The following is a 27,602-nucleotide window of genomic DNA, read 5'->3' on the forward strand; positions in this document are numbered from 1 at the left end:
TGCCAGTTCTGCCATTTGGTGATGACAGGTTGCAAGGAATCAACACACAGAAAACAGGATCTGTGGCTAGATAGGCTGTTTTGTCACTTTGAATTCTCTGTCCTCTTGACTCCTGACTGACAGTCTAGTTTTGATGACTCCTTTGTTTCCCATTATAGTACTTCTGACTCCTGTCTCTGCTTTGACTAAGGGCTCCCTATTCTGGGTGTCCTCTCATATTTGCGGCCAATCTCTGCTCTCATCAGAATCCATGTCCAGTTTCTTGCCTTCAGCATCTGTCTCTTAGATGACCTGTGTATGAGCTATAGGAGAGGTCTTCTTCTCTTGAGTCCTGGACTCAAAATTAAAAGTTGTTTCTAAACTGCTTTGGTTCCAGGTTGCGGTCTGTAAAACCAGCAGCAGTCCCCATACTCACCTTTTCCCAGAGGATAACTCAACACTGGCTGTGGACATTTACAAAGGGGTAAACCTGTTCAGTTTTCTGATCTTTGCCCCTGAGTCAAGATTCTTAGCATAGTATTTGGTCTTTTCTGAGGGTTCACTTCAGAGCTCAGCATATTTTCTCTGGATTGTTGAGTATTGTTATTCAGAGGTCCCATACCAGACAAGCCTTTTGGATTATGTGGAAGGAAATATAAGATCAGCTGAAAAGGTGAATTGTATCCGTGATTCTTAAACTTATGTTGGTAGCATTTTGTGCTATAGGCGTTAATCGGCGTCAAAGAAAGTGTTCTTAGTAAAGTGGTCTTTTTTTTTAATATTTGTTCTCCTCCCCAATCCCTCACCGTTATGGTTACAGACTTTATTTATTTAGGGCACTCTGTGTGGCATGTGGGATCTAGTTCCCTGACCCAGGGATCATCCCATGCCCCCTGCCAGGGTCCAGCCTCGGCAGGATCCAGGGGGTACCCTCAGGATGAACGGCGTCGGCAAGAGAGAAGACACGTGAGACCAGCCTTGATAGGGCCAAGTCTTCGAGGGAGAGAGAAAGAGAGAGAATGACCAGACGGGGGTGCAGAGAGTCTGGAAGAGTCTGGCAAATCTTTATTTTTTACTGTAGCTTTATATTCTAAGTTAGTACATTTTTAGGGGAAGAAAGTTTAACATTACATCATCTTGTCCCTCAGGAAACCAGGATGTTTACAGTACCTTCTTTGTGAGTGTCTTATACATTATCTTCTGGCCTCGGGGCCTATTGACATTTTATGACCTAGGTGAATGCAAAGCTGTTTTCCTGTAATCTGTTCTTTCATGAACACAAAGGTTAGTCCTTTTGCAGAAGTTATTAGTTGAATTTATCTAAAAGGTTTACAACACAAAGACTCTGCAGCTCCGGTGAGGCAGCCCCTGTTTAGCATTCCTGGTTAAAATGAACAATTCTAACCACTTTTAAAATAATATTTTTGTGTTACATTAATACGCATTTGCTAAGCAGGCTAGAATGCCAGCAAAGGGGTCTAAATTGAAACACTCCTTTCATCCTGGATAATCTTATAGGATACCGCTGTCCGGGGGACATGTTGATTAATGTTCTAAGTTGATTCTGTTTGGAGAGAAATCGGGGAAGGCCTTCTACTCGTGTCACAGAAATTAGGGAGTAGTCTAATATAGCAAGCGTCAGAAAGACAGAGATCATCTTTAAGGTGAGCGCCAGGGCAGCTTTTCGAAATTCCTGAAGTCCTGATCTGCCTTGCTTGTCAGGCCTCCTCCTCATGACCTTGTCATGGGTGGGATCTCGTGTGCTGGCTCCCGGCAGCCCCCCACTTTGGGAGCATGAAATCTTAACCACTGGACCACCAGGGAAGTCCCAGGAAAGTGATCTTTATTGGGACCTCTCTGTCCCTTTTATGCCAGTTACATTGTGAACCTCCAAAAGTAGAATAAATAGTATGTAGCATCTCCAAAATTCATTTGTGCTTTATCTCCATTTCTATTACCATCTTCCAGAATACTGTGTTAAGGAATATAATTTGGGAAATGTGTTGTAGACTTTTTTTTTTAATAGTTAACATGTGAGTTGAGGATAAAGGCTTTCGGAGCCTAGAGATGAGAAGGAACTAGGCTGAGGAGGAATGGGGACCCATCCAGCATAATTTAGGTTGAAAGCCTCTAGAATGAGGTCAGGACCCGAGTCTCGCTTCTGGGACAATGCCAGCACAGTGCTTGGTAGAGGTGGGTGCATAGCCAGGAATAGAGGAAGTGACATGAAGGAGTATGTTTGAGGTGTTGTCTCAGGTGATCTTTCTCCCTTGCCTCTCCAGGGTGTTGTGCTGGGGTGTTACTTCGGGCCTGCCGCTCTCTACATCTGGGCCGTGGGGATCCTGGCTGCGGGGCAGAGCTCCACCATGACAGGGACCTACTCCGGCCAGTTTGTCATGGAGGTATGTGCTGTTGTGACTGGGGTAGACTAGAGAACATTGCCTTTCTTAATTCCACTTCTCCAAGGTCTTCCCGAACTTCCCCAGACCTTTTTGTTTCCTCTTCCAGACATTCATCCTCCTGTGTTTTCTTCCAGGGATTCCTGAACCTAAAATGGTCACGCTTTGCCCGAGTGATTCTGACCCGCTCTATTGCCATCATCCCCACTCTGCTTGTGGCCGTCTTCCAAGATGTGGAGCATCTCACAGGGTTGAATGACATCCTGAATGTTCTTCAGAGCTTACAAGTGAGGAGAGAACTGGGGTCTCATATCCCATTGAGTCAGGAGGCATTCTGTATTGCTGTTAGGTACCAAGCCTAGTGTGGGTGTGGGGGAAATTCAGAGGAAGAAAGAGACACCTTCTTGGTCTATAGTGAATGCATATGAAATCTCTGGCATCTCAAAGGCTTTTAGAAATGACTTGGTTTTTTTTTCCAAGTCTGTTGAATGAAAATTATAAGCTGTAATTACACAAAGAACACAGTGTTATTGTTTGTTAATCCAAGCAAACACTAAATAATGGAGATTAAGATTGGTTTTATGGAGATTAAGAAAATTTGGCAGATACAAATTTTGTTAAGACACTATGAGCATCATTGATGCTAGGTTCATGCTACAGATTTCCACACAACCCTCCAGCACGTTGTGATGACAGGAATAATTTCTCACAGAATAGGTAACGAAGGTCTGTGGTTCTTTTTTGCTAAGAGTGCCGCTCTCTGGGGTGTTAACAGGAACCCTCCATAGCCTTGTCTGATCTTCGTTTTCTCTTTTCTAGCTTCCCTTTGCCCTCATACCCATCCTGACATATACGAGCTTGCGACCAGTCATGAGCGAATTTGCCAATGGACTGTGAGTGTGTTTCTTTTAGTTCCCAAAGATGGGGGTGGGGAGGGTATCTTCGTCAAACAGGCCAGTCAGAAAATCAGTTGTAGGGGAGCTATATGCTTTAAGAAGTGATTGCTAGAGCTGCCCCTTCAATCTGTGACTTAGAAAATAGAGACTATTGGGGACTTCCCTGAAACTAAGGTCTCACATAACACAGAGAATGGCCAAAAGTTAAAAAAAAATGACAACATTGTATATCAACTTTACTCAATTAAAAAAAAAAAAAAGATAGAGATTTGTATGTAACAAAGGAGGGAAAGCACATTGTTTGTTCTAATACCTTTTCTATACATCTTTAAAGGGCATGCGGCATTTGAAATAACTTGTTTCATCTCTAGGGACTCATGACTTTTTGCAGTTTTAGGGCTTGTTCATTTTTAGGGAATTAAATAATAGGGATTATTTGATAGTGTTATTTTCCCTCTTTCTCTGTGTGTGTCAGCCACTCAGCTGTGTCTGATTCTTTGTGACTCATTGTAATTTGTGACCATAAGTCTTCTTCAGGCAAGAATACTGGAGTGGGTAGCCATTCCCTTCTCCATGGGATCTTCGTGACCCGGGGATTGAGCCCAGGTCTCCTGCATTGCTGGCAGAGTCTTAGCTGTCTGAACTACCAGGGAAGCCTTTCTTTCTCCCTAACATTGTGTAACTTTGACCCTTTTAACCTAATCTGGTACATAAGATCTACTTTTAAGTTTATTTTGAAATGCTGCTTACTCCTGCCTAAGGAGATACAATGTCTTTTTCCATCTGTGGACAGGGTGGACTATTCCACCAATAATTGTGCTGATTCTTTTTACAGAGGCTTGAGGATCGTGGGCGGTATCGTGGTCCTTATCATCTGTTCCATCAACATGTACTTCGTCGTGGTTTATGTCCAGGATGTAGGGCATATGGTATTGTATGTGGTGGCTGCAGTGGTCAGCGTAGCTTATCTGAGCTTTGTGTTTTACTTGGTAAGTCTAGTTGGAAGGGGCAAGGGTGGTCAAGGGGGGCTAACACTCAGAAGAGAAAGAACCCAAAAGAGCACATAGCTATCTATCTTCAGGTTATTGACACAATTTACATGAAATCGTTAAACCAGCTGTGACTAAAGAATATTTTTAGCCATAAATTTTCCCTTGGTTCCTCAGTTTTGTCATTTTTCTGTCACTCCAGCTGATTTTCATTCCTAATAATTCCTGACAAGAGAGTGTAGTATGTTTGAAAAACTCAAAGAAGATGAGCTATGTAGAAAGTAGAGAGTGGTAAAAGATGGGGTTGGAGAAGGCAGCTGTGTCCTGTGATTTCAGATCTTTAGAGGGCAGCACATGTGGATTCACAGCCCTGCCCAACTCTACTACTTAATAGCTGTCCAATGTTGAAATTAGTAAATAGTGATATTCTCTCTTTGAATTATTCTAGAGTTATTAAAAATGATGGTTATAAAACATAGCTCTGTAAAAAAGGAATGCAGAATTATGTATACCTATATAATAAAAAAATTATCAAAAGTCTAGAGTAGATTATGTAAGAATGGTAAGAGTAGTTGCCTTAGGATGGTGGGATTATGGGTATATTCTTTCTCTATTTTCCAGATTTATAATGTGATATATATCAGTGAAAAGCAGTGATAGCTACAACACATCCACCTCCCTGTTCTACACAGGTTTCTCTAAAAAACACAGGGTTCAGGATTAGGGACAGCAGAATTTATACTGTATCTGCTACAGAGAATGGCAAGGCTGGAGAGTAGGAACCCTCTGCTCATCTTTCTAACACTGACCTAGTTCCCATGCCAGTATTTGCCACAGGGTAGGTACGTGATTGGGAAAACATTTTAGTAAATATTGAAAAATTATTACTTGAGTAGGTATAGCGCTTCTTTTTTCCTCCTCAGTGAACCATGGGCACACTATGATTATGATGAGCCTATAATATGGGGACTTACTCCAAGGAAACCCAAGTAACTGAGTATGGTCTTGACAGAAGTTGTTTTAAAAATTCGCAGCAAGGCATTCCCTGGTGGTATAGTCGTTAGGATTTCAGGCTTTCACTTCAAAGTCCCAGACAGACAGACGGACAGACACAGACACCACCGCCCAAAGAAAATGCTGTAGAAGTTAAGGGGATCTCTCCTTTATGCAGATGCGCTGAATTGTTCTCAGTCAGCCTGATGCTATAGGAATTGTTGAAGACCTACTTTTAAGGCCGAGCACTGATTCTGGAGCGAGGTGCTACTGGTTAGTCAGGAGACTATCTCGGTTTTATTAGTCAGTCATTCCCCGTATTGTAAGGAATGTGATAAGCCTGAAAAAAGTGGTCTTCACGGAACTCTCCCAGTCAGATAGAAGAAGCAAACACAGAGCAGTAGGAACAAAGGGAACTGAGTATCAAAATTAGTACAACAAAGAGGTTTGCGTCTGAGCAGTGCAGTGTGGGCGGTGCGGGGGTAGGGGCTCTCCACAGAGTTTGGTGAATGATAACTGTGTTTTCTCTTTCAGGGTTGGCAGTGTCTCGTTGCACTGGGCATGTCCTTCCTGGACTCTGGACACACACGGTAAGCATCTCTGAAGTCCTGCTGACCGAAGCTGCTATCCATGGCTACAGTGAGTGACACTGTCTGCAGGTTCCATCAGAGCCAGTGTGTCTCTGGCTTACTGTGTGAACATAGCCAGACGTGTGTGTTGTACAGACTGCATTTAGGACTCAACTGTTTGTTGGAAAATACTTTGTTTCACATGTTTGAAAGATGGCATTATTTTTCTTTCTGAACTCTAACCTGGGAACTGGATTAGGTAGGATCCTTGACAGCTTGACATCTACTTCTCTCAAACAACACTGAACTCTTTTGCTGCCCAAGGGCCAGCTTCTTTTATCTGTTTGAGGCATAATCCTCTTTGTAAGATTCTGAGAAAGACTGACTATATGTTAAAAAAACTTACTTAGATGATTCAATAAATTTTTTATAATACAAAGTACAGAATATGTGTGCAAGTTTAGTTTATCAAATGACAGTGCATTTAAAAGGCTGAGAAATTTCCTTATGCATACCCTTTGAATAATTGTTTTTTCTTTACATCTGTTTAATGTCTTATCTCCTTTAGTACAATCAAGGGAAAGCAGTTTGTGTTCTTTGATAGCTATACTCCCAAAACCTAAAGTAGTGTCTTAGTTCAGTTCAGTTCAGTTGCTTAGTCATGTCCAACTCTTTGTGACCCCATGGACTGCAGCAGGTTTCCTTGTCCATCACCAACTCCTGGAGCTTACTCAAACTCATGTCCATCAAGTCAGTGATGCCATCCAACCATCTCATCCCTTCCCTTCCTGCCTTCAATCTTTACCAGCATCAAAGTCTTTTCTATTGAGTCAGCTATTTGCATCATGTGGCCAAAGTATTGGAGTTTCAGCTTCAGCATGGGTCCTTCCAATAAATATTCAGGGTTGATTTCCTTTAGGATTGACTGGTTTGATTTTTTTGCAGTCCAAGGGACTCTCAAGAGTCTTTTCCAACACCACAGTTCAAAAGCATCAACCCTTCAGTGCTCGGTTCTCTTTATGGTCCAACTCTCACATCCATAGTAACTACTGGAAAAATCCTAGCTTTGACTATATAGACCTTTGTTGGCAAAGTAATGTCTCTGCTTTTTAATCTGCTCTCTCGGTTTGTCATAGCTTTTCTTCCCAGGAGCAAGCATCTTTTAATTTCAATTTTATTTTCAATTTAGTTTACTTTATTTAAATTATAATAAAATTTTATTTTATTTTCAATTTAATTTTAATTAAGTAGTGCCTGACATATTAAGTGCTCAGTAAAGTGTTTATTGCATAAAAGATTAGCAAAGATTTTTGACTGCTACATATGGGCAATGAACTTAGAAATTTGAACAATAATATATTTGGAAAGTGTCACACTGGAATGTTCTTCCACTTAGAAAACCTTAAACCTGTTCTCATTTTTCAACAAGCTTATGAACCTATCCCTCTGATGGACGGAGGTGTCAGTGCCATTGAAGGATATGAGAAGCGATTGTTCCACGTTGCTCTCTCGCCGTACTCCAGAGTGACCACAGCTTTGATTGTTGTAAAGAGTTTGTTTCAGGATTCATCCAAATCCACTACTCTTGGTTTCAAAGCCATTGAGCAAGTTTAGTGTTGAAATCTACTAGTGTTGGAGGGTCTCCTCTAGAGGCTTGGGTCGGCAGTGGCTCACTGCAGGGACTGGGGCACTGACACCAGAAGTTCTCTGGATTATTTTAATTATAAAATTATAAATTTTTAATTATAAAAGATTAAATCTCACCTAGGGTGGCTTGATCCATATTAATATAAAATCATGAGATAATCTACCACTATCGGGTTCAGGATTCTTTTAATTTATTTTCACTTTAAATTTCTCAGTGGCAGTTAAGAGGGATGAGAAAGCTTAAAAAAGATGATAAATGGACAGATGGTAAAACTCACTTGTAGGTGGTGGTAACTAATCTATTAGAAAATCACTTCAATAATTTTCTTCAGAGATTAAAGAGTTTATCAAATTTTTCTTTGGAGTCCTGATTTTAATAATTCTCGCATTAGTACAGAGCTCTCCTGATGGTATTTCTTCTTGAGCACTAGAGTTGGGAAACCTTCCCCTTCCTCCTCTAGGAGGGTTGTGATAGAAAAAGATGGTAGCATTTATGAACTGGTGTTTTCAAGAGATTTTGGGGTGAGGAGAAAAAGTTTGAAAGAAAAGGAGCCATCTGTTTTATTCCTAAAAAAACACCTTCTACCAGAATCGTCATGTTTTTCTGAAGCATGCCCAAGACGACTTGCAAGGCAATCTCAGGAGCTCTGGATGTGAGCCTTGCAAAGCTCGCTCCCTCTGAGCGAGTCCTTTGGTGTCACTATGGTTGCCAAGTCCTCTCTGCAGGGTTGCACTGGGCTACCTCTCTTCAGCCATTCCCTCAGAGGGAAAAACTTTGAGACCAGATGGTGGAGCTCTAAGAGTCAGAGGAAATGGGTCCCTTCAGCATGGAGCTGCTGTTCTTCAGCCACTTCTGACATTTTGACATGTGGAGCCTGACACCATGTGATTATCTCAAACCAAATCACATTGTCTGATGGAGATCAATAATCAGGCCTTTTAAAGCCACTGACTTGGTGAGAACAGTAATGGGAATGCAATCGAAGGACTTTTCATTTTTGGTGTCTTCCTTCTGGAGTGCCTGTTGATTGATGTTCTCTGTTCACCTGAGCCCCTAAAGGCATTGTTTCCAATACTTTGTACACAGTCAAAAGCACAGACTGAATGGACTGTTTTATGTCTCGTTAAGGGTAAACTGGGGCTTCTCTGGTGGCTCAGACGGTAAAAAATCCATCTGCAGTGCAGGAGACCCAGGTTTGATCCCAGGGTTGGGAAGATCTCCTGGAGAAAGGAATGGCCACCTACTCCAGTATTCTTGCCCGGAGAATCCCATGGTTAGAGGAGCCTGGCGGCCTACAGTCCTTGGGGTCGGAAAGAGTTGCATGTGACTGAGTAACTAACACTCACTCACTCACTCAGGGTAAACTAATGTGTTCCACTGACCATACCTTACCTCAACCCCTCCAGTGACATAGCACAGAATCATGAGAGGAAAATTCCCTAGCCATCATTCCTCACATCCCTTTCTCTTCCTAATATCATTCCCTAAACTGGTCACAAGGGCACTCTGAAAATAATTGGTGACTGACATCTTAAGTTCTCATCTGGCTTCAGTAGGTGAGGGCCATGTTGACAAAGTTCTTTGTAAAGACAGTACACTATCATTTACCTTTCCCCAGAGTCTGGGTAGGTCCGGTCAGTCTCAGATTTACAGATGTTTAAAAACCCAGGTAAAAACTGCTAGTTTTCTTTTAAAAGTTGTTGCAGTCCTGCAGTTGAAGGTCCTGACTTGCAATGATGGCAAATTTCTTCCCAGTTAAGCTGCAGTGTATATCACTGTGTGTGTAGTATTTTACAGTGTTAACATTCCCATGCTATATTCCATCAGATGCTCTCACATGTAAAGTGTACTTTCTGTTCAGCCAATACTTCGGGTACAGTAAACAACATTTAAAATCAAAATCTTCCAGCGCCAGCATATGCACTCTGTGTGGAATAAAACTGCTGCTACAGCATACTGGGAATTAACAGGGATGGGGAAGAGCTGCAGTTTGGCTCCTGTGAAGTCCTGTTAGTGGTTTTAGGAGTTGTTAAAACGAGCTTTTAGTGACACTTAACAATATGTACTCTTAGTTTGTAATTTAAAAGTTTTTTTTTCTTTTCTCAATTTGGTTTCCTGGTAATTTTTTTAACCTTGAAAATACTCTGTTAATGGGTCTCAACAACTTTGAAATACTGAAACATCAACTACCACCTGGAGAACATGTTAGACCCACACTGTTAGTGATTTTTCTCTTTATAAGAGTTAGAGAAATACAGTTTATACCTGGATAACCAGGGATGCTGACCCTCTGTGGAATAAAAAAAAAATTGGCCTGTAATCTATAGTCAGCTCTTCCTATTTATACTCGGCCCTTCATGTCCAGTGTTCCTCTGAATCTGTGATTCCGCATTCTTAAATTTCACCCGACTTGGGATCATGTATTTCTGTGGCATTTAATATTGAAAAAAAATCTGCATGGGAATAGACCCTCATTCAAATTTACATCGTTCAGGCCTCAACATACATTTAGTTCTGAGAACACTGATGAATTGTAGACACCAAACACTAATTTCTACTACCTATTTAGCTTTTGCTGTTGCTAAAGATTACATCATTACCATATTTAAAGTTGAAAAAAATGGTCATTTTGCCTTTCTCTGCTCTAAGCTGAGTGTTTTTCTGTCTGTAGTCTTGTTTCACCATTGAGGTAGGCTTTTATATTCTGTATATGCTGCCAATAAAAAGTATGTGTTATTTGAAAAGAGAAAGGAAAATTGTTTAGCTTAGATATGAAAGCATTTTGGCAGACCAGATATAAATACAAAGACAAAGCTCAGACACAGTAAACTACTAGGCTTGTCACCAAACACACGGCAGGAAAAGCTAAGTCAGCACTTAATTTGTCCCAGGAGTGTCACTAGAACTTCATTTTCCCTTTCTCTGTTGCAAGCTTCCCCTGTATGTCTTACAGGAATTGAATACTGTAAGTTACACCATATAAATTATCTCAGAATTATGTTCTACATGTTGTCCTTCCTCATTTAGCTATCCCTTCTTACTTTGTTTTTTTTTTTTTACCTGTGCCATGTGGTTTATGGAATCTTAGCTTCCTGACCAGGGATTGCACCTGGGCCCGTGGCAGTGAAAGTCTCGAATCGAAACCACTAAGCCACCAGGGAACTCCTTATTTGGGTTTAATTTCTGAACTAAGGTAAGATGCATAACACTTTGAAGGTCCTGATTTGAGACATTTCCTTTAGCCCTGCCCTCTGCAGTGCTTTCTGTTTCTTCCATGGACAGGACCAGTGAGTCCAGATGTGTCACCTTCTTTTGACGCCTTAGCTTTGGAATGTTAAAAATGACTAACGCATGCTCGTTGGGTGTCTAAGCATTCACGTTTGTGTGTGGGGTGGGGGTGGGGGTGGGGCTTAGTTGTGTCTGACTCTTTGTGACTCCATGGACTGTAATCTGCCAGGCTCCTCTGTCCATGAGATTTTCCAGGCAGGAATACTGAAGCGGGTTGCCATGCCCTCTTCCAGGGATCTTCTGGATCCAGGGACCAGACTCGAGTCTTTTGCACTCGAGTCCTGCCAATGCAGGAGGATTCTTTACCACTGTACCACCTAGGAGGCCCAAGCACTCACGTGATCTCATGTAATTCTTATAACAAAAGAATATAGATAAGGCATCTGAAGGACCAAAAATTAAAACAATGTTATCACCAGTAAGTGGGCAGTTGGCATTTGAACCTGACTAGCTTAATTCCAGAGCTCATGTTATCATTACCAGTCATCCTGCAATATATAGTATACACTCTGTAGTATACACTTTAAGACACCAAGCTTTGGTGTCTAGCAGTGCCCAGAACAAAGATACTTTTCTTAATGCTCTGATGAGTTCTACAATACATTTTAGGTCAAAAGTTGCCAAGTGATAGGCTCGTTTTGTTTGGCTTGTGCTAAGTTTTCAAAAGCACCTGAATGCTTTTTCTGGTAGGTGTAGAAAATGAGCAGGGCCAGCAATAGCTAAGAACTGAGAGTTTATTCATTTCCGTACCCCTGTGCCCTTGAAAGGTTTAGCTAATTCTCTGCCATTTAGCCCCATTTCTCAGTGTTCCCAAGCAATACCACAGACTTCTCCAATGAAGGAGTTTTCTCTACTAAGTCATCAATTGATATAATCTGGAGGTCATAGAACTGAAAATGCAGCCCTTGCTTACTACAAGCCCAACCCACCACCTTAGCTCACTTGAGAATAGGCTGCAGTGAATTGTCCGGTATCTGACAATTGCTCTTGGTTATTACAACCTTAAGTCATAAGACCCTAAAATGTGTGTGAAAGGTGAAGTGCTGTTATTCTGCCCTAAGGCTAGTGTGTTTCAGTAATTCCTAGCCTGGTAGTTGAGAATAGTTTTAATCATGGGCTCCATTTTGTCTCATCTTCTCACAGTCATCACAATCCTCTGATGGGTTTTCTTAATGTCTAAAAAAATATCAAAGACCTAAATGAGTTAGGCTTCCCAAGTGGCACCGTGGTAAAGAATCTGCCTGCCAGTGCAGGAGAGACGAGATGCAGGTTCAATCCCTGAATTGGGGAAAATCCCTTACAGTAGGAAATGGCAACCCCTTCCCGTATTCTTGCCTGGAAAAATTTCATGGTCAGAAGAGCCTGGTGGGCTATAGTCCATGGGGTCACAAAGAGGCAGACATGACTGAGCACAGACATACACACACACAAAATGTGATAACTTATTAATGTCCTTGGCATTTTCAAATACACTATTTTTTCTAGTTTTACAAATGAGTAGGATAAGGCTCCAGAAGGATACATGACTTGCTCAAGATCACAGGAGGTGGCAGAGTTGGAGCTTGATCCCAGCCCCAGTGCCTTTTCCACTATACTGTGCTAGTCCATAGGGTCACAGAGTCAGACACGACTGAAGTGACTTAGCACGCATGCATGCTGTGAATCTATTGTGTGAATTCAGCATCCTGCCTATTCATATAGTCTCATTTAATTCTTATAACAAAAAAATCAGCCTCTAAATTACAGATTAGGTAACTGAAAGGGCCAAAAGAGGCTGTTACCAAGGGGCAACAACATTCCTAAAAGCCCAGGTAATACCAGTAGGGCTAAAAGGAGACTCAGTGATTGTCCCATGGTGAATGCAGAGAAGAAGAAAAGAGTAAGCTACATCTTCACAAATGCCAGTAGAAACCATCTGGATTAAGTCTCCAGGAGTGGGTCTGGCAATATGTTTTTTTTGCTTTGTTCTCATATTTATTTTTGATCTGCACTGGGTCTTGGTTGCATCTCAAGGGGTCTTTTGTCGCCATGCTTCGACTTCTCTCTAGTTGCTGCTTGTGGGCTCCAGAGCCAGAGCTTGCTTAGTTGCTCCCAGGCTTGTGGGATCACAGTTCCCTGACCAAGGATCAAACTACGTCTTCTGCCTGGCAAGGCGACTTCTTAACCCCTGGACCACCAGGGAAGTCCCTGGCAATGTGCTGTAAAAGCAGCTGAAGTAATTCTTATTTGGTCTGATAAATGTTTGGGATCCATAGATTGTTTCCTTTTCTCTCAACACATGCCATTTTATGTTTTTTTCTTTTTTTAAATGGAAGACTTTTCTCTGCTCAGGTGCCAAAGGATAATAGAGCCCAGATAATAGAGCTCGGGATTTAGACTATTTCAAATTTGATTTCTTTTTTCTCTTTTGGCTGCACTGTGCAACTTGTGGGATCTTAGTTCCTTGACCTGGTATTGAACCTGAACCCTCTGCAGGGAAAGCACAGAGTCTTAATCACTGGACCGCCAGGGAATTCCCTGAAATTTGATTTCTAACACACTTGATATTAAGGTATAAAAGCTCACAGTACATTTCCTCTTAATATCCTGATCAGAAACACCCATCCTGAGGTAGAGTATGTCGCAAGAATAGTTAAAAGTGCAAATTTTGTATTTGGCATTAACAAATCCTTAACAAATTTCAGTTCCTGTCAATTATTTGGTATACAGTAAACTATTCATATATCTGTAAGCCATTTATTTTCCGAAGGAAAATCAGTATAGCAGAACTAAGAGCTACTTTTATATGCTGATTATAGGTACCTAGATGCCAATTTTAAATACTTACAAATCAGTCTAACCCTTTTCCATCTTTTTGTCCTCAGTACCATCTGGAATTGACAGTTCAACCTGAACTCTTACCTTCTGAACCCCATGGATGCTGACTCACTTTTATTTACATGACTGACAGCCTGAGGGACTATATAAGACCCACTTTCTCTTAGTCCTTTTGTGTCAAGTGTCCTGTTAACATATCCCTATTTGTTCAGTCATGAGTTTTGTTCAGATGTTTTGAACTAAAGGTAAAGATTTCCTCATAGGGTAGATTTCCTCACAGTGTTAAAGCTGACAGCTGTTAAGGGTAGGTCAGAGACCCGCCCATCTCACAACAGGCCTACAACTGCCAGAGTTAAATAATTAGCCTATGATGGCCACACACCCCTATGGGCTTGTGTCTGGACTTCTGGAATTTTAAAAGTATGTATGTGTTATGTTTGTGTAAACCTGAACATACTCCTTTGGGTAGAGTTTTATATAGAAATGATATTTTGTAATTTTTTTTTTTTAAAGAATGTTGTTTCAGATAAACCAGATATTTTGTTTGAATCACAAGTGACAAAGGAGTAAGAGCACTGTTCTTTTTCAGAATGAGCTGGTCAAATTGACTTGACTTTTAAAGTGATACTTGACTGTGGCCAGTTAAACTTGAGTTGGATTTAATCGACCTATCCTTGATGACTACTGATACTAGCACATCAATTCCAAAGAAAACATTTCTTTTATTCGGCAGTTGTATTTCATTCTGGTTGCTAGCATACTCTGTGATTATTATTTTCTTTCCTGTTGTTTTTCTTGAATTTTTCTTCAGAGATATGATGGCATTTTCCAAAGAGCTTAATACCTAGTAACAATATCCAGAAGTCATTCTTTAACCAATGATCAGTTTTCCATGCTTCATTGTAACTCAGCCCATTCTAGCACTTTAGGTATAAAAAGAATTCTAACATTGAATTTTATAAAGCCCAACAGAAGATAATGGAGATATTAGTTTTCTTTCTAATGTGTGTATAGTCCCATCTTTCCTTCCCACTTTTTCCATTAATACTCAAACACCATTTCTAGGCCAAAGTCTATTCCCTAATAGACTTTGGAAATATTTCTAATATCTCTAATGCTGACTATCCTAGGGAATGCTAAGCATTTAAAGTTATTTACACCACATAGTATGAGACTGGAACTAGACTGGGACTTGGAGATGAGTCTGCATGTCACACACTGCCTGCCCACATTGGATTATAGATTTTTTTTTGACCCCTCTTTCTAACCAGGATTTTTTTTCCATAAAAATTTTATAATAAATAGTTTAATACCTAAAACTTGAAAGTTTCTGCATAGTGATCTGATCGAAAAGTCAGAGGATTTTCAACACCAGACTCATACCCCTTCATGGAAGCGCGGTTGGATTATCTGCAGATGACACCACCCTTATGGCAGAAAGTGAAGAGTAAAGAGCCTCTTGATGAAAGTGAAAGAGGAGAGTGAAAAAGTTGGCTTAAAGCTCAACATTCAGAAAACGAAGATCATGGCATCCGGTCCCATCACTTCATGGCAGATAGATGGGGAAATAGTGGAAACAATGGCTGACTTTATTTTTCTGGGCTCCAGAATCACTGCAGATGGTGATGGCAGCAATGAAATTAAAAGACACTTACTCCTTGGAAGGAAAGTTATGACCAACCTAGACAGCATATTAAAAAGCAGAGATTTACTTTGCCAACAGTGGTCTGTCTAGTCAAGGCTATGGTTTTTCCAGTGGTCATTTATGGATGTGAGAGTTGGACTATAAAGAAAGCTGAGCGCTGAAGAATTGATGCTTTTGAACTGTGGTGTTGGAGAAGACTCTTGAGAGTCCCTTGGACTGCAAGGAGATCCAACCAGTCCATCCTAAAGGAGATCAGTCCTGGGTGGTCATTGGAAGGACTGATGCTGAAGCTGAAACTCTAATACTTTGGCCACCTGATGCGAAGAGCTGACTCATTGGAAAAGACCCTGATGCTGGGAAAGATTGAGGGCAGGAGGAGAAGGGGACGACAGAGGATGAGATGGTTGATTGGCATCACCGACTCGATGGACATGGGTTTGGGTGGACTCGGGGAGTTGGTGATGGACAGGGAGGCCTGGCGTGCTGCGGTTCATGGAGTCGCTAGAGTTGGACATGACTGAGCGACTGAACTGAACTGAACTGAATGGAGCTATCCATTTTTAATGTAATGAAGTCTGTGCCTTCTCTCCTTTCCTTCTAGCCCCAAAGACACTGAGTTTGCAAACCCTGCAGCCTTTGTATGTTTGAGCATCATTTTCCTCTTTCAGCTTAAACCTTGCTGCCTTATTTTAAAACAGGACCTTTCAGTAAGACTTTAAAAAAAAATCCAGACGTTGCCTCTGTTCATTTATAATGATTTGATTCTCTGAGTGTCAGGGATTTTTTTTCCAAGATGATTATTTAAAATTCCCTCATTTCTACTTTGTGGCCTTTGAAATTTCTGATAAGAGCAACAGCCTTGCATCCCAGGTTAGAGAGCTTGTGATCTTAAAAGTAAAACTGAATTAACATCATTTATCAGCTCTTATTTGAAAAAGAGACTTTAAAAATGAATTTCAGAGTTTTAGTTTCTTTATACAGAGATAGGAGCTCTAGATGAATCAATTTGTTGGATTTTTCTTCCCTCCCTGGGCAAGTGTCCAGATGTTCATTTCTCGGTAGTTTCATTACCAGAGAATGGGGAAAGAAAAAAGGAAAAAGAATCCTGTTATACAACTCAGGAAAAAGATAAGGTGGTTGGTTAAACAGAGATTAAGTTCTTGGGGGCGTTTCTGTAGCTTATCTCCATTCTTTAATTGTATGTTACTAGGAATAGACTAGAGTTTGCGGAAATTTCTAAGTATACCCCTCAGGTCATACAACTGCTGTAATCAGAAAACTTGATATAAAGCAAAAACTAGATAATGTCAAAACCAGTGGAGGAGACTGATGTTTAAAGAGTGAGTCTTGGGTAAACGTTTTTGCTAAGTTAAGAGCATTTAATCATTATGATTTACAAATCTGGATTTCTATGATATGTACTTAAACAGACAATAATATAATCAATCTCCCCCCTTTTGACCCTACTGGGCGGCGTGTGGGATTCCCCACCTGAAATCAAACTGATGTACACCTCCAGTGAAAGTAGAGAGTCTTAACCACGGGGGAAGTCCCAATATATTCAGTCTTAAGATTAACCTAGATGTATATAGTCACTCAATTCCTAAGGTTTAACACTGTGGAGTCAATTTGTAAAAGGATGCTCTGACAGTGTATACCCAGAGTTTCAGAAAAATGCAGTTCAATAGTGAGCAACTGCTAAGTATTGAATTGAACAGCTGCTGTTACATACTATATTATTGAGCAGCTGCTGCTACATAACTGTGTGCTGGCCTAATAAAAAAGGCATTCAGAGCATACCCAATAGTTTAACTAGTCAGTGAGGCATCAGAGATTACAGCAACCAATGAAAATAGCCTTCTCACTTTTTAAACATTATGATATTAAGCACCAAGCCTTTGCCCCAGAAGTACTGTGCACATTCAGGTTTATATCTATTTATAGGGTCTTCCCTCAATGACCTCCCCTCTTTACCCAAGCTAATGTGGGTAAATGGGCATCCTGCATACTTAGCTTTTCTCCATAAATGATTTTACATTTTAATTTAAGCATAATTGGTGAGCTCTTATGTATAACTACTCAATATTTTTCACTGCTTTTTTCAAGCAAGAATTACATTACTTTAGTATATTCAGAGTAAGATTATTGCACAATTCTGGAGTCTTTTGGGTTTTGTGAGAAGAGCCCATTTCTGATTAAACATTTTTAATGCTGAGCATATTTTGAAAGAGAGGGATCTTTGTGGTAGCCTGATTAGAAGTATCTTTTCATTGTGTAATCAGTATGAAGGATGACATTCCTATGGCCTCGGTCTTAAATTTTCCTGACTTTCATGGAACACATTGGAGCCAACTGCTGGCATGTTTACTCTAGGGAAGTAGAGTAGCTGGATTCTTTCCTTGTCTGTTTTCTAAAGAGGACAGTGTTGACTGAAACATGTATGTCTTTTGGTGGTACTTGAAGAGCTTCATGGTGGGTATGGATGGCAACTTTAAAAATAATTACCCTGTGCCCTAGAGAAAAGTGTAAATAATACACAGAACAGTGAGTTAATGTTGTCTAGAATGTAGATATAATACCCAATATTCCTGCATCTTTCCCTTCCCCAAACACTAGACTTCACTTTCCAGTTAGAATAGTTTCTCCAGTACAGAAAACATCAAGGAAGAGGAAGACCATATTATAGTGCCCCCTGCCTTTTTTAAAAATAGTGCATTCTTGTTTTTATCTCAGTGGGTACTTTGTTTTTCCCCTTTGGTTTTCTGACCCAGGCCTGGAGTTGGAAGAAATCTTAGACATAGCAGTTATGACTTTAGCAAGATGGAGCTAGTTTTTAGAACCTTAAGGCTTACAGAGGAGCTTGAGGCCTCAGGTATACTTAACATTTATTATCTTCTTTGTTTCTTGTGTTTTCTGCAGTGTCATACCACATCTCCCACAATACTGCCGTTTGAGGGAAAAGGGATTTTTTTTTTTAGCAATTTTCCTTTGTACTGCCAAAAATACTTTCAAGAAGTATAAGGATGAATACCCGAATATTTAAATCTTAGATATTTATGTTTGTGGTAAATGAGTCAGGTTTCTTTATAAGGGTGAGGTGCACAGTGGTGAACCAAGTTTTTTTTTTAATTTCACTGAGCCCCAGACAGCATGCTACCCAGCACAAGCTCCTGTGCTAGCCGTGTTCACTCCCACCGGGGGCCTCTGGGCTGAACCAAATTTAAATAAAAACATGGCCATTCATTCTCCTCATTTTTGCCCATTCTAAAAAGGAGTTTATGAAAGCCTTAATTAGTTTGCCCTGTTTGGAGAGAAATGAGTGAAAAGAGCACCACGTTTAATACGGATAGTGAAAAATTTTCTGTAGCCATTATATAACTCCTAATTTTCAGATCGATTTGGCATAATATAGATTGTTTTCTGCCACTAACTAGAAAATAAAAATTTTAAAAGTGAGAACATCATGTCCTAGGTTCTAAAAGACATCAACAAAGGTATTTTTGAGTTGACTATGATTATTGATTTGGAAATCAATGTCTAAAACAGTTGAAGGCTATGAGAATTCTAATGGGAACTTCTGCAGTATAATTTGCTACATATTGAAAATTCATTCTTCATAAGGACTTTTCAGAAGACTTCTTATTTTTCTTGTGTGTAATTTCATATTTTGGTAATCCTTACAGAGTAATCCTTATAGAGTAGAGAACACCTAGAAACAAAAAGATGTATATCAAAACAAACACTCTTTATCTTATTAATTTTTGGCTTGGATCATACAAGTGATTCTAAAGGGAAAAAAACCCAAAATCTAAGAGCCCTTTAGGATCAGTATAAATCTGAATTTATGATATTACTGTGCCACTGTGAAGTTTGAATTTTAAAATAGTGGTGAGAAGGGAAAGTGGGAAGACTGGCTAGATCTTGAGATTTAAAAAATACGCACTTAGAAAACATATATTCAGTATTGTACCCAGTATTCTGCATTCAGCACTGTACTCAGTATTGTATTCAGTATTTTGACAAAAAGGAAGGTGAATGGATTGTAGTCCCTGCTTCTAGGAATTTACTGTTGACTGGATGAATTAGCTATCTTTAGGCACATGAGACAGATGTACATCTTCCCCAAGGATGAGGTCCTAGGGCCCTGCAGAAAGGGGGATGGACCTGGGAGGATAGCCTGAGGAAGAGCTGATTCTGTGAATTCCAGGGACTTCAGCAAATGTTCATACCCAAAGCAAGATAGGGAGTGGCAGATTTAAAATACATTCCATAACAGTTGTCAAGGCATCAACTATCTAGTAGATTGTCTAAACTTGACATTTACTTCATTTTCCTTCTGCTTTATTTTTGACACTTTCTGTTAAAACCTACTGAATGAATGGAGCCTAAAGGGTCAGTAAGTTCATTTTCTGATCCCAATCAAATAGAAAAATGAGGTGGATGTCTGCATAATTTTCTAATGAAATAGTACTGTAACTATCAAAGATGCATAAAATTCAAGCCAAAAAATGTTTAAACTTGAATCATTGTGGTATCTATGGAAATAACATTCTCTGTTTCAGAGAGTACTATAGGACTCATTTCTCTGTGCTTATTAGACACAATTATTGAGATACCAAGGGAATATTTTATGCAAAGATGGGCACAATAAAGGACAGAAATGGTATAGACCTAACAGAAGCAAAAGATATTAAGAAGAGATGGCAAGAGTACACAAAAGAACTATACAAAAAAGATCTTCATGACCCAGATAACCACGATGGTATGATCACTCACCTAGAGCCAGACATCCTGGAATGTGAAGTCAAGTGGGCCTTAGGAATCACTATGAACAAAGCTAGTGGAGGTGATGGAATTCCAGTTGAACTATTTCAAATCCTAAAAGATGATGCTGTGACAGTGCTGCAGTCAATATGCCAGCAAATTTGGAAAACTCAGCAGTGGCCACAGGACTGGAAAAGGTCAGTTTTCATTCCAATCCCAAAGGCAATACCAAAGAATGCTCAAACTACCACACAATTGCACTCATCTCACACGCTAGTAAAGTAATGCTCAAAATTCTCCAAGCCAGGCTTCAGCAGTGCATGAACTGTGAACTTCCAGATGTTCAAGCTGGTTTTAGGAAAAGGCAGAGGAACCAGAGATCAGATTGCCAACATCCATTGATCATGGAAAAAACAAGAGAGTTCCATAAAAATACCTACTTCTGCTTTATTGACTGCGCCAAAGTCTTTAACTGTGTGGATCACCACAAGCTTTGGGAAATTCTTAAAGAGATGGGAATATCAGACCACCTGACCTGACTCCTGAGAAACCTGTATACAGGTCAAGAAGCAACAGTTAGAACTGGACATGGAACAACAGACTGGTTCCAAACAGGAAAAGGAGTGCGTCAAGGCTGTATATTGTCACCCTGCTTATTTAACTTATATGCAGAGTACATCATGAGAAATGCTGGGCTGCATGAAGCACAAGCTGGAATCAAGATTTCTGGGAGAAATGTCAATAACCTCAGATATGCAGATGACACCACCCTTATGGCAGAAAGCAAAGAAGAACTGAAGAGCCTCTTGATGAAAGTGAAAGAGGAGAGTGAAAAAGTTGTCTTAAAACTCAACATTCAGAAAACTAAGATCATGGCATCTGGTCCCATCACTTCATGACAAATACATGGGGAAACAATGGAAACAGTGACAGACTTTATTTTGAGGGGCTCCAAATACACTGCAGATGGTGACTGCAGCCATGAAATTAAGACACTTGCTCCTTGGAAGAAAAGCTATGACAAACCTAGAAAGTGAAAATGAAATCGCTTAGTCATGTCGGACTCTTTGCGACCGCATGGACTGTAGCCTACCAGGCAACTCCATCCATGGGATTCTCCAGGCAAGAATACTGGAGGGGGTTGCCATTTCCTTCTCCAGGAGATCTTCCCAACCCAGGGATCGAACCCGGGTCTCCTGCATTGCAGGCAGACGCTTTACCATCTGAGCCACCAGGGAAGCTCACAGCATATTAAAAAGCAGAGACATTACTTTGCCAACAAAGGTCCCTCTAGTCAAGGCTATGGTTTTCCTAGTAGTCATGTATGGATGTGAGAGTTGAACCATAAAGAAAGCTGAGTGTTGAAGAACTGATGCTTTTGAACTGTGGTGTTGGGACTCTTCAGAGTCCCTTGGACTGTAGGGAGATCCAACCAGTCCATCCTAAAGGAAATCGGTCCTGAATATTCACTGGAAGGACTGATGCTGAAGCTGAAGCTCCAATACTTTGGCCACCTGATGCGAAGAACTGGCTCACTGGAAAAGACTCTGATGCTGGAAAAGATTGAAGGCGGGAGCAGAAGCAGGCGACAGAGGATGAGGTGGTTGGATGGCATCACCGACTCTGTGGACATGAGTTTGAGTAAGCTCTAAGGGTTGGTGATGGACAGGGAAGTCTGGCATGCTGCAGTCCATGGGGTGGCAAAGAGTCAGACACGACTGAGTGGCTGAACTGAACTGAATAATCCCTTGCCTACCTCAGGTTCAACCCCTGAGTTGGGAAGTTTACCTGGAGTAGGAAATGGCAACCTACTTGAACCAACGTAGTATTCTTGCCTGGAAAATTCCATGGAACAAAAATTCCTGCTGGGCTACAGTCCATGGGGGTACAGAGTAATTAGCCTCCAACTAATAAAAATAAATGAAAAAAAACAAATAAATAAATTCAGTCTCCATATGTTTGTTGTTAGTATACAGAAATGCAATTGATGTTCATGAAGGATAGCAAGTTTTGACTAACTGTGTTGGCACATGTTTATCTCTGGTTGGTGAGGATATATTTATTCTCTCAGAGTAAATTTAATAAGTGGAAATTAGAATCAGAATAAATAATCACATTTATATGTATATTTTGAAGGCTGATTAGCAATAAGTGAAATTGAAGTTAAAATGACAAAAACAGAAAAAAATAACAGTAAAACGATGATGGCAGGTACACTGATAAATAGGTACAATGCTGAAAGCTCTATAAGTTCAGCCAAATCTTTCTGGAAAGAACTCTGGAAAGGTATAATAAGTAGTATTAAACTGAATATATTTCCTGCCTTGGAAATTCTACTTTGGGGAACATACCCCAAAGAAGTAAGTAAAGGAAAAATCAAGAAGTTGATACAAAGATGTTTATGACTATACTATGTATGAGAAGCGGGCAACAAAGAATGAGAGGGTTAGATGCCATCACTCACTCGATGGACATGAGTTTGAGCAAACCCCGGGAGACTGTGAAGGACGGGGAAGCCTGGCATGTTGCAGTCCATGGGGTCTCAAAGAATCAAACACGACTGAGGAACTGAACAGCGATAATATATGAGGGAAAACAAAACCACCCAAATGGGCCAAACAGAGGAAAAACTACCATAGCCATATAAAAACTGTAAGTATAGGAAGGACATAATAAAGTGCTAAGTGAAAGAAGCAAAAACAAATAATCTATTGACAGAGTTTAAATACATGTAATGTATACATAGACCTTAGCAGGGATCATGAGATTTTAAACAATATAAATCAATTATAATGACAAGTTAATGTAAGAAATTAAAATATTCTGTAAATTATCTGCACAGGAAACTCCATCCTGTGGCAGAAAATACTTAGTGGATATTCCTAGTAAAACAAGTGAAAGAAACTATTCAATAATACATATATATATACAAACTTTATCATTTATTTTTCTAGCAAACTTGGTTCTCTTTCCTTATCAAATCAAGACTATGTTCTTACTGAAATTTGTTTTGTTTCTTTTAGAGATTAAAGTCAGAACCTTTACTGCTTTCCATACAGTGTCTATAGGTTGTATATAATTGAGTCTAGTTGGAAACATTTTTATCTTTCTACTCTAATCACTCTAAATGTCTCTGGAAAAGCATTTAATTTACAACAGACACAGTGATTAATCTCTGTTCATTATAGTGATCTGCTCAAGTGATACTGATCTCTTGAATTGTTTTTCTAGTTAAATATGCTAAAGAAGATGAAGAAATCATTGTAAAATTATTTGCCTCTGTTTCTTGCTTTTACAAGCCTTAATCAAATTAAGTGGAACATTTAAACACAGACTATTACCATAAAGTAAAATTTTGATTATTTTTGATATGTGTATAATGAGACCTATAAAGTTGCTAGATTTGTAGTGCCATTTAATGGAAACATATGACTTACACCTATTTAGAAGTTTTTGTGGAATTACTCACAAACTTACATATGTCTGGTTTATATGTGTATGTATATATATATATTTAAAATTTGTTGAATTATAGTGGATTTACAATGTTGTGTTAATTTCTCCTGTACAATAAAGTGATTCTGTTATACATATATATTTTCTTTTTCATATTATTTTCCATTATGGTTTCTCACATGATATTGAGTATAGTTCCCTGTATATATATCTGAATTAATTATTTTATCTTTTAGCAGTTGTTTTATTTAATTTATAAAAGAGACCCCCAAATAATAATAATAAATTATCCAGGGGCAGGGGAGTAGAGTCAGGTCCTCCCCATCCCAGCTGTGCCCCTCTTCCTCTCTGGCAGGAAAGAATTGGCCTCTCAGGGGTAAATAAGTTGTTTTAATAGTTCCCAGACAAAATACACTCAAAGAAAGAGGCATGGCTGAAGTATACAATCATAATGCTTAGGGCAGCTAAAGTATCCAAAAGAGAAGGAAGAGAAAGCTTAGCTTTTAAAACAAATTACTGGTGCTTAAATTTTGTGTGTGTGTTTGTGTTTTTAAGCCCACATACATATAGTATTTGTTAAAAGTGTGAATATATTAAATATATGTTGGGAAAGGATATAGAAGGCAAGACTTCAGATACAATTATAATAATATTGATACTTACTTGAACCTAGAGTTTACTTAACCATCAATGTTAGCATCTGGAACACATCAGGAAGCCAGCAACAAGCCACAGAGCATGAACACCACAAAGTTCACACTCTCAAATATATAGGTAGGCCCAGGCTTTCATTCAGAGCTTTTTAACTCTGGATTGACTCACAGTTCTTTTAGCTTGGGTATCTAGCTTCTGTCAGCACAGAATATTAGAAGCAGAAGTTTCTGAGGATACCCAGTGATGGATGAAATAGAAAAATCTATAAACATCAAACACAAGAACTTAAAGTTTGGAGTTGATTAGATGACAAAGAGACATGTATATCTTCCTTAACTCATGATCAGGTTACATCTTGATAAACCCATCATAAGTTGAAAATACTTTAAGTCAAAAATTCATTCACTACTACCTCACTTACTGAACAGGCATCTCCAGTGACTCAGCAGTAAAGAATCCACCTGCAATGCAGGAAATGCAGGAGATGCAGGTTCTATCCCACAGTCAGAAAGGTCCCCTGGAGGAGGGCATGGCAGCCCACTTCATTATTGCCTGGAGAATCCCATGGACGGAGGTGCCTGGTGGGCTACAGTCCATAGGGTCACAAAGAGTTGGACAGAAATGAAATGACTGAGTATGCACCCAAGCACCTATTGAACATCGCAGCTTAGCCTAGCCACTTTAAACATGCTTGGAATACTTACAGTAGCTTGTAGATAGGCACAGTCATCGAATACAAAGTCTATTTTATAATGGTGTTGAATATCTCATGTAGTTTATTGAATATTGTACTGAAAGTGAAAAACAGAATGGCTGGGTACACAGAGTGGTTCTAAGTGTTTTGGTTGTTTACCTTCATGATGGCGAGGCTGATTGGGAGCTGCTGCTGCTGTGCATCATCACATACCACATATTGCTAGCCCAGGAAGAGATCAACATTCAAAGGATGATGATTATTCTTTTTTTTTAACACGTGGTTGTCCAGATTTCCTAGCACCATTTGTTGAAGGGACTGTCTTTCTAGCATTGTGTAGTCTTGCCTCTTTTGTCATAGGTTAATTAACCATAGGTGCATGGGTTTATTTCTGAGTTTTCTATCCTGTTCCTTTAATCTTTATTTCTAATTTTGTGCCAGAACCATACTGTTTTGATGACTGTAGTTTTGTAGTATAGTCTGAAGTCAGGGAGCCTGATTCCTCCAGCTCCATTTTTCTTTTTCAAGATTGCTGTGACCATTCAGGGTCTTTTCTGTCTCTATACAAACTTCGTGATTTTTTTGTTCTGGTTCTATGAAAAATGCCATTGGTAATTTGATAGGGATTGCACTGAATCTATAGATTGCCGCCTTGGGCAGTATAGTCATTTTGACAGTATTGATTCTTCCAATCCACAAACATGGTATATCTTTCCATCTGTTAATGTCTTTGATTTCTTTCATCAGCATCTTAACATTTTCAGAGTAAGGACTTTTGTGTCCTTAGGTAAGTTTATTCCTGGGTATTTTGTTCTTTTTGATGTGATGGTAAGTGGAGTTGCTTCTTGAATTTCTTTTTCTGATCTTTCATTGTTAGTGTGTATAAATGCCACAGATTTCTGTGTATTAATTTTTTAACCTACAACTTTACCAAATTCATTGATGAATTCTAGTAGTTTTCTGGCACCATCTTTAGGATCTTGTATGTATGTATGTATAGTATCATATCATCTGCAAATAGTGATAGTTTAACTTCTTTTCCAATTTAGATTTCCTTTAACTTCTCTTTCTTTTCTGATTCTTGTACCTAGGACTTCCAAGACTAGGTTGAATAAAGTGATGAGAGTGGACACCCTTGTCTTATTCCTGATCTTAGAGGGAATGCTTTCAGCTTTTCGTCATTGAGTATGATGCTAGCTGTAGTTTTGTTATATATGGCCTTTACAATGTTGAGGTATGTACCCTCTATGCCCACTTTCTGGAGAGTTTTTATCATAAATGGGTGCTGAATTTTGTCAAAAGCTTTTTCTGCATTTATGGAGATGATTGTATGGTTTTTATTCTTCAGTTTGTTTATGTGGTCTGTCACATTGATTTGCAGATATTGAAAATTCCTGGCATCCCTGAGATGAATCTCATTTGATCATGGTATTCTTTAACTTCATACACAAAAATAAGCTCAAAATGAATTAAAGACCTAATGTGAGACTGGACACTATAAAACCCCTAGAGGAATAGCAAACGAAGCAACAGACAAAGGATTAATCTCAAAAATATACAAGCAACTCCTCCAGCTCAACTCCAGAAAAATAAATGATCCAATCAAAAAATGGGCCAAAGAACTAAACAGACATGTCTCCAAGGAAGACATACAGATGGCAAAAAAACACATGAAAAGATGCTCAACATCACTCATTATCAGAGAAATGCAAATCAAAACCACAATGAGGTACCATTACACGCCAGTCAGGATGGCTGCTATCCAAAAGTCTACAAGCATTACTGGAGAGGGTGTGGAGAAAAGGGAACCCTCTTACACTGTTGGTGGGAATGCAAATTAGTACAGCCACTATGGAAAACAGTGTGGAGATTTCTTAAAAAGCTGGAAATAGAACTGCCATATGACCCAGCAATCCCACTTCTGGGCATACACACTGAGGAAACCAGATCTGAAAGAGACACGTGCACCCCAATGTTCATCGCAGCACTGTTTATAATAGCCAGGACATGGAAGCAACCTAGATGCCCATCAGCAGACGAATGGATGAGGAAGCTGTGGTACATATACACCATGGAATATTACTCAGCCATTAAAAAGAATTCATTTGAATCAGTTCTAATGAGATGGATGAAACTGGAGCCCATTATACAGAGCGAAGTAAGCCAAAAAGAAAGACCATTACAGTATACTAACACATATATATGGAATTTAGAAAGATGGTAACGATAACCCTATATGCAAAACAGAAAAAGAGACTCAGATGTATAGAACAGACTTGTGGACTCTGTGGGAGAAGGCAAGGGTGGGATGTTTTAAGAGAACAGCATCGAAACATGTATATTATCTAGGGTGAAACAGATCACCAGCCCAGGTTGGATGCATGAGACAAGTGCTCGGGCCTGGTGCACTGGGAAGACCCAGAGGGATCGGGTGGAGAGGGAGGTGGGAGGGGGGACCGGGACGGGGAATACATGTAAATCCATGGCTAATTCATTTCAGTGTATGACAAAAACCACTGCAATGTTGTAAAGTAATTAGCCTCCAACTAATAAAAATAAATGGAAAAAAAATAAAAAAATAAAACTCCTAGAGGAAAACAGAACACTCTGACATAAATCATAGCAACATCTTTTTTAATCCATCTCAGAATAATGAAAACAAAACCAAACAACTGGGACCTACTCAAAAGCTTTTGCACAGCAAAGGAAAAAATAAACAAAATGAAAAGACAGCCTACATACGGGGAGAAAATATTTGCAAATGATGTGAGCCCTGAGGGATTAGTCTCCAAACTTTTCAAACAGCTTATG

General features: G+C 39.6%; 1 protein-coding gene and 1 non-coding gene across 10 annotated transcripts in view; one reads left to right on the forward strand and one right to left on the reverse strand.

Annotated features, from left to right (window-relative positions):
• LOC110146980 (natural resistance-associated macrophage protein 2-like) overlaps window positions 1-27,176 on the forward strand; it is a 40,500-nt gene extending 13,324 nt beyond the window's left edge. For 4 of the 9 annotated variants that reach the window (XM_070454434.1, XM_020908140.2, XM_020908146.2 and 1 more), the window contains 8 exons: window positions 377-463; window positions 2,262-2,381; window positions 2,516-2,665; window positions 3,198-3,271; window positions 4,110-4,263; window positions 5,791-5,846; window positions 10,562-10,666; window positions 13,626-23,580. In XM_070454434.1, coding sequence (XP_070310535.1) covers window positions 377-463; window positions 2,262-2,381; window positions 2,516-2,665; window positions 3,198-3,271; window positions 4,110-4,263; window positions 5,791-5,846; window positions 10,562-10,666; window positions 13,626-13,641 — 762 coding nt within the window. In that variant the 3' untranslated portion in view covers window positions 13,642-23,580. Of the gene's footprint in view, window positions 1-376; window positions 464-2,261; window positions 2,382-2,515; window positions 2,666-3,197; window positions 3,272-4,109; window positions 4,264-5,790; window positions 5,847-7,254; window positions 7,831-10,561; window positions 10,667-13,625; window positions 23,581-25,882 lie in introns of those variants that run through there. The other 5 variants (XM_070454430.1, XM_070454431.1, XM_070454429.1 and 2 more) reach the window with 5 other exon arrangements.
• TRNAC-GCA (transfer RNA cysteine (anticodon GCA)) lies at window positions 21,154-21,225 on the reverse strand. The gene has a single exon. It is a non-coding gene; the product is annotated as a tRNA-Cys (tRNA).
• Window positions 27,177-27,602: the final 426 nt, after the last annotated feature.

Source organism: Odocoileus virginianus, chromosome 24 (assembly GCF_023699985.2).
Source record: "Odocoileus virginianus isolate 20LAN1187 ecotype Illinois chromosome 24, Ovbor_1.2, whole genome shotgun sequence".
In the NCBI taxonomy this organism is placed as follows: domain Eukaryota; kingdom Metazoa; phylum Chordata; class Mammalia; order Artiodactyla; family Cervidae; genus Odocoileus; species Odocoileus virginianus.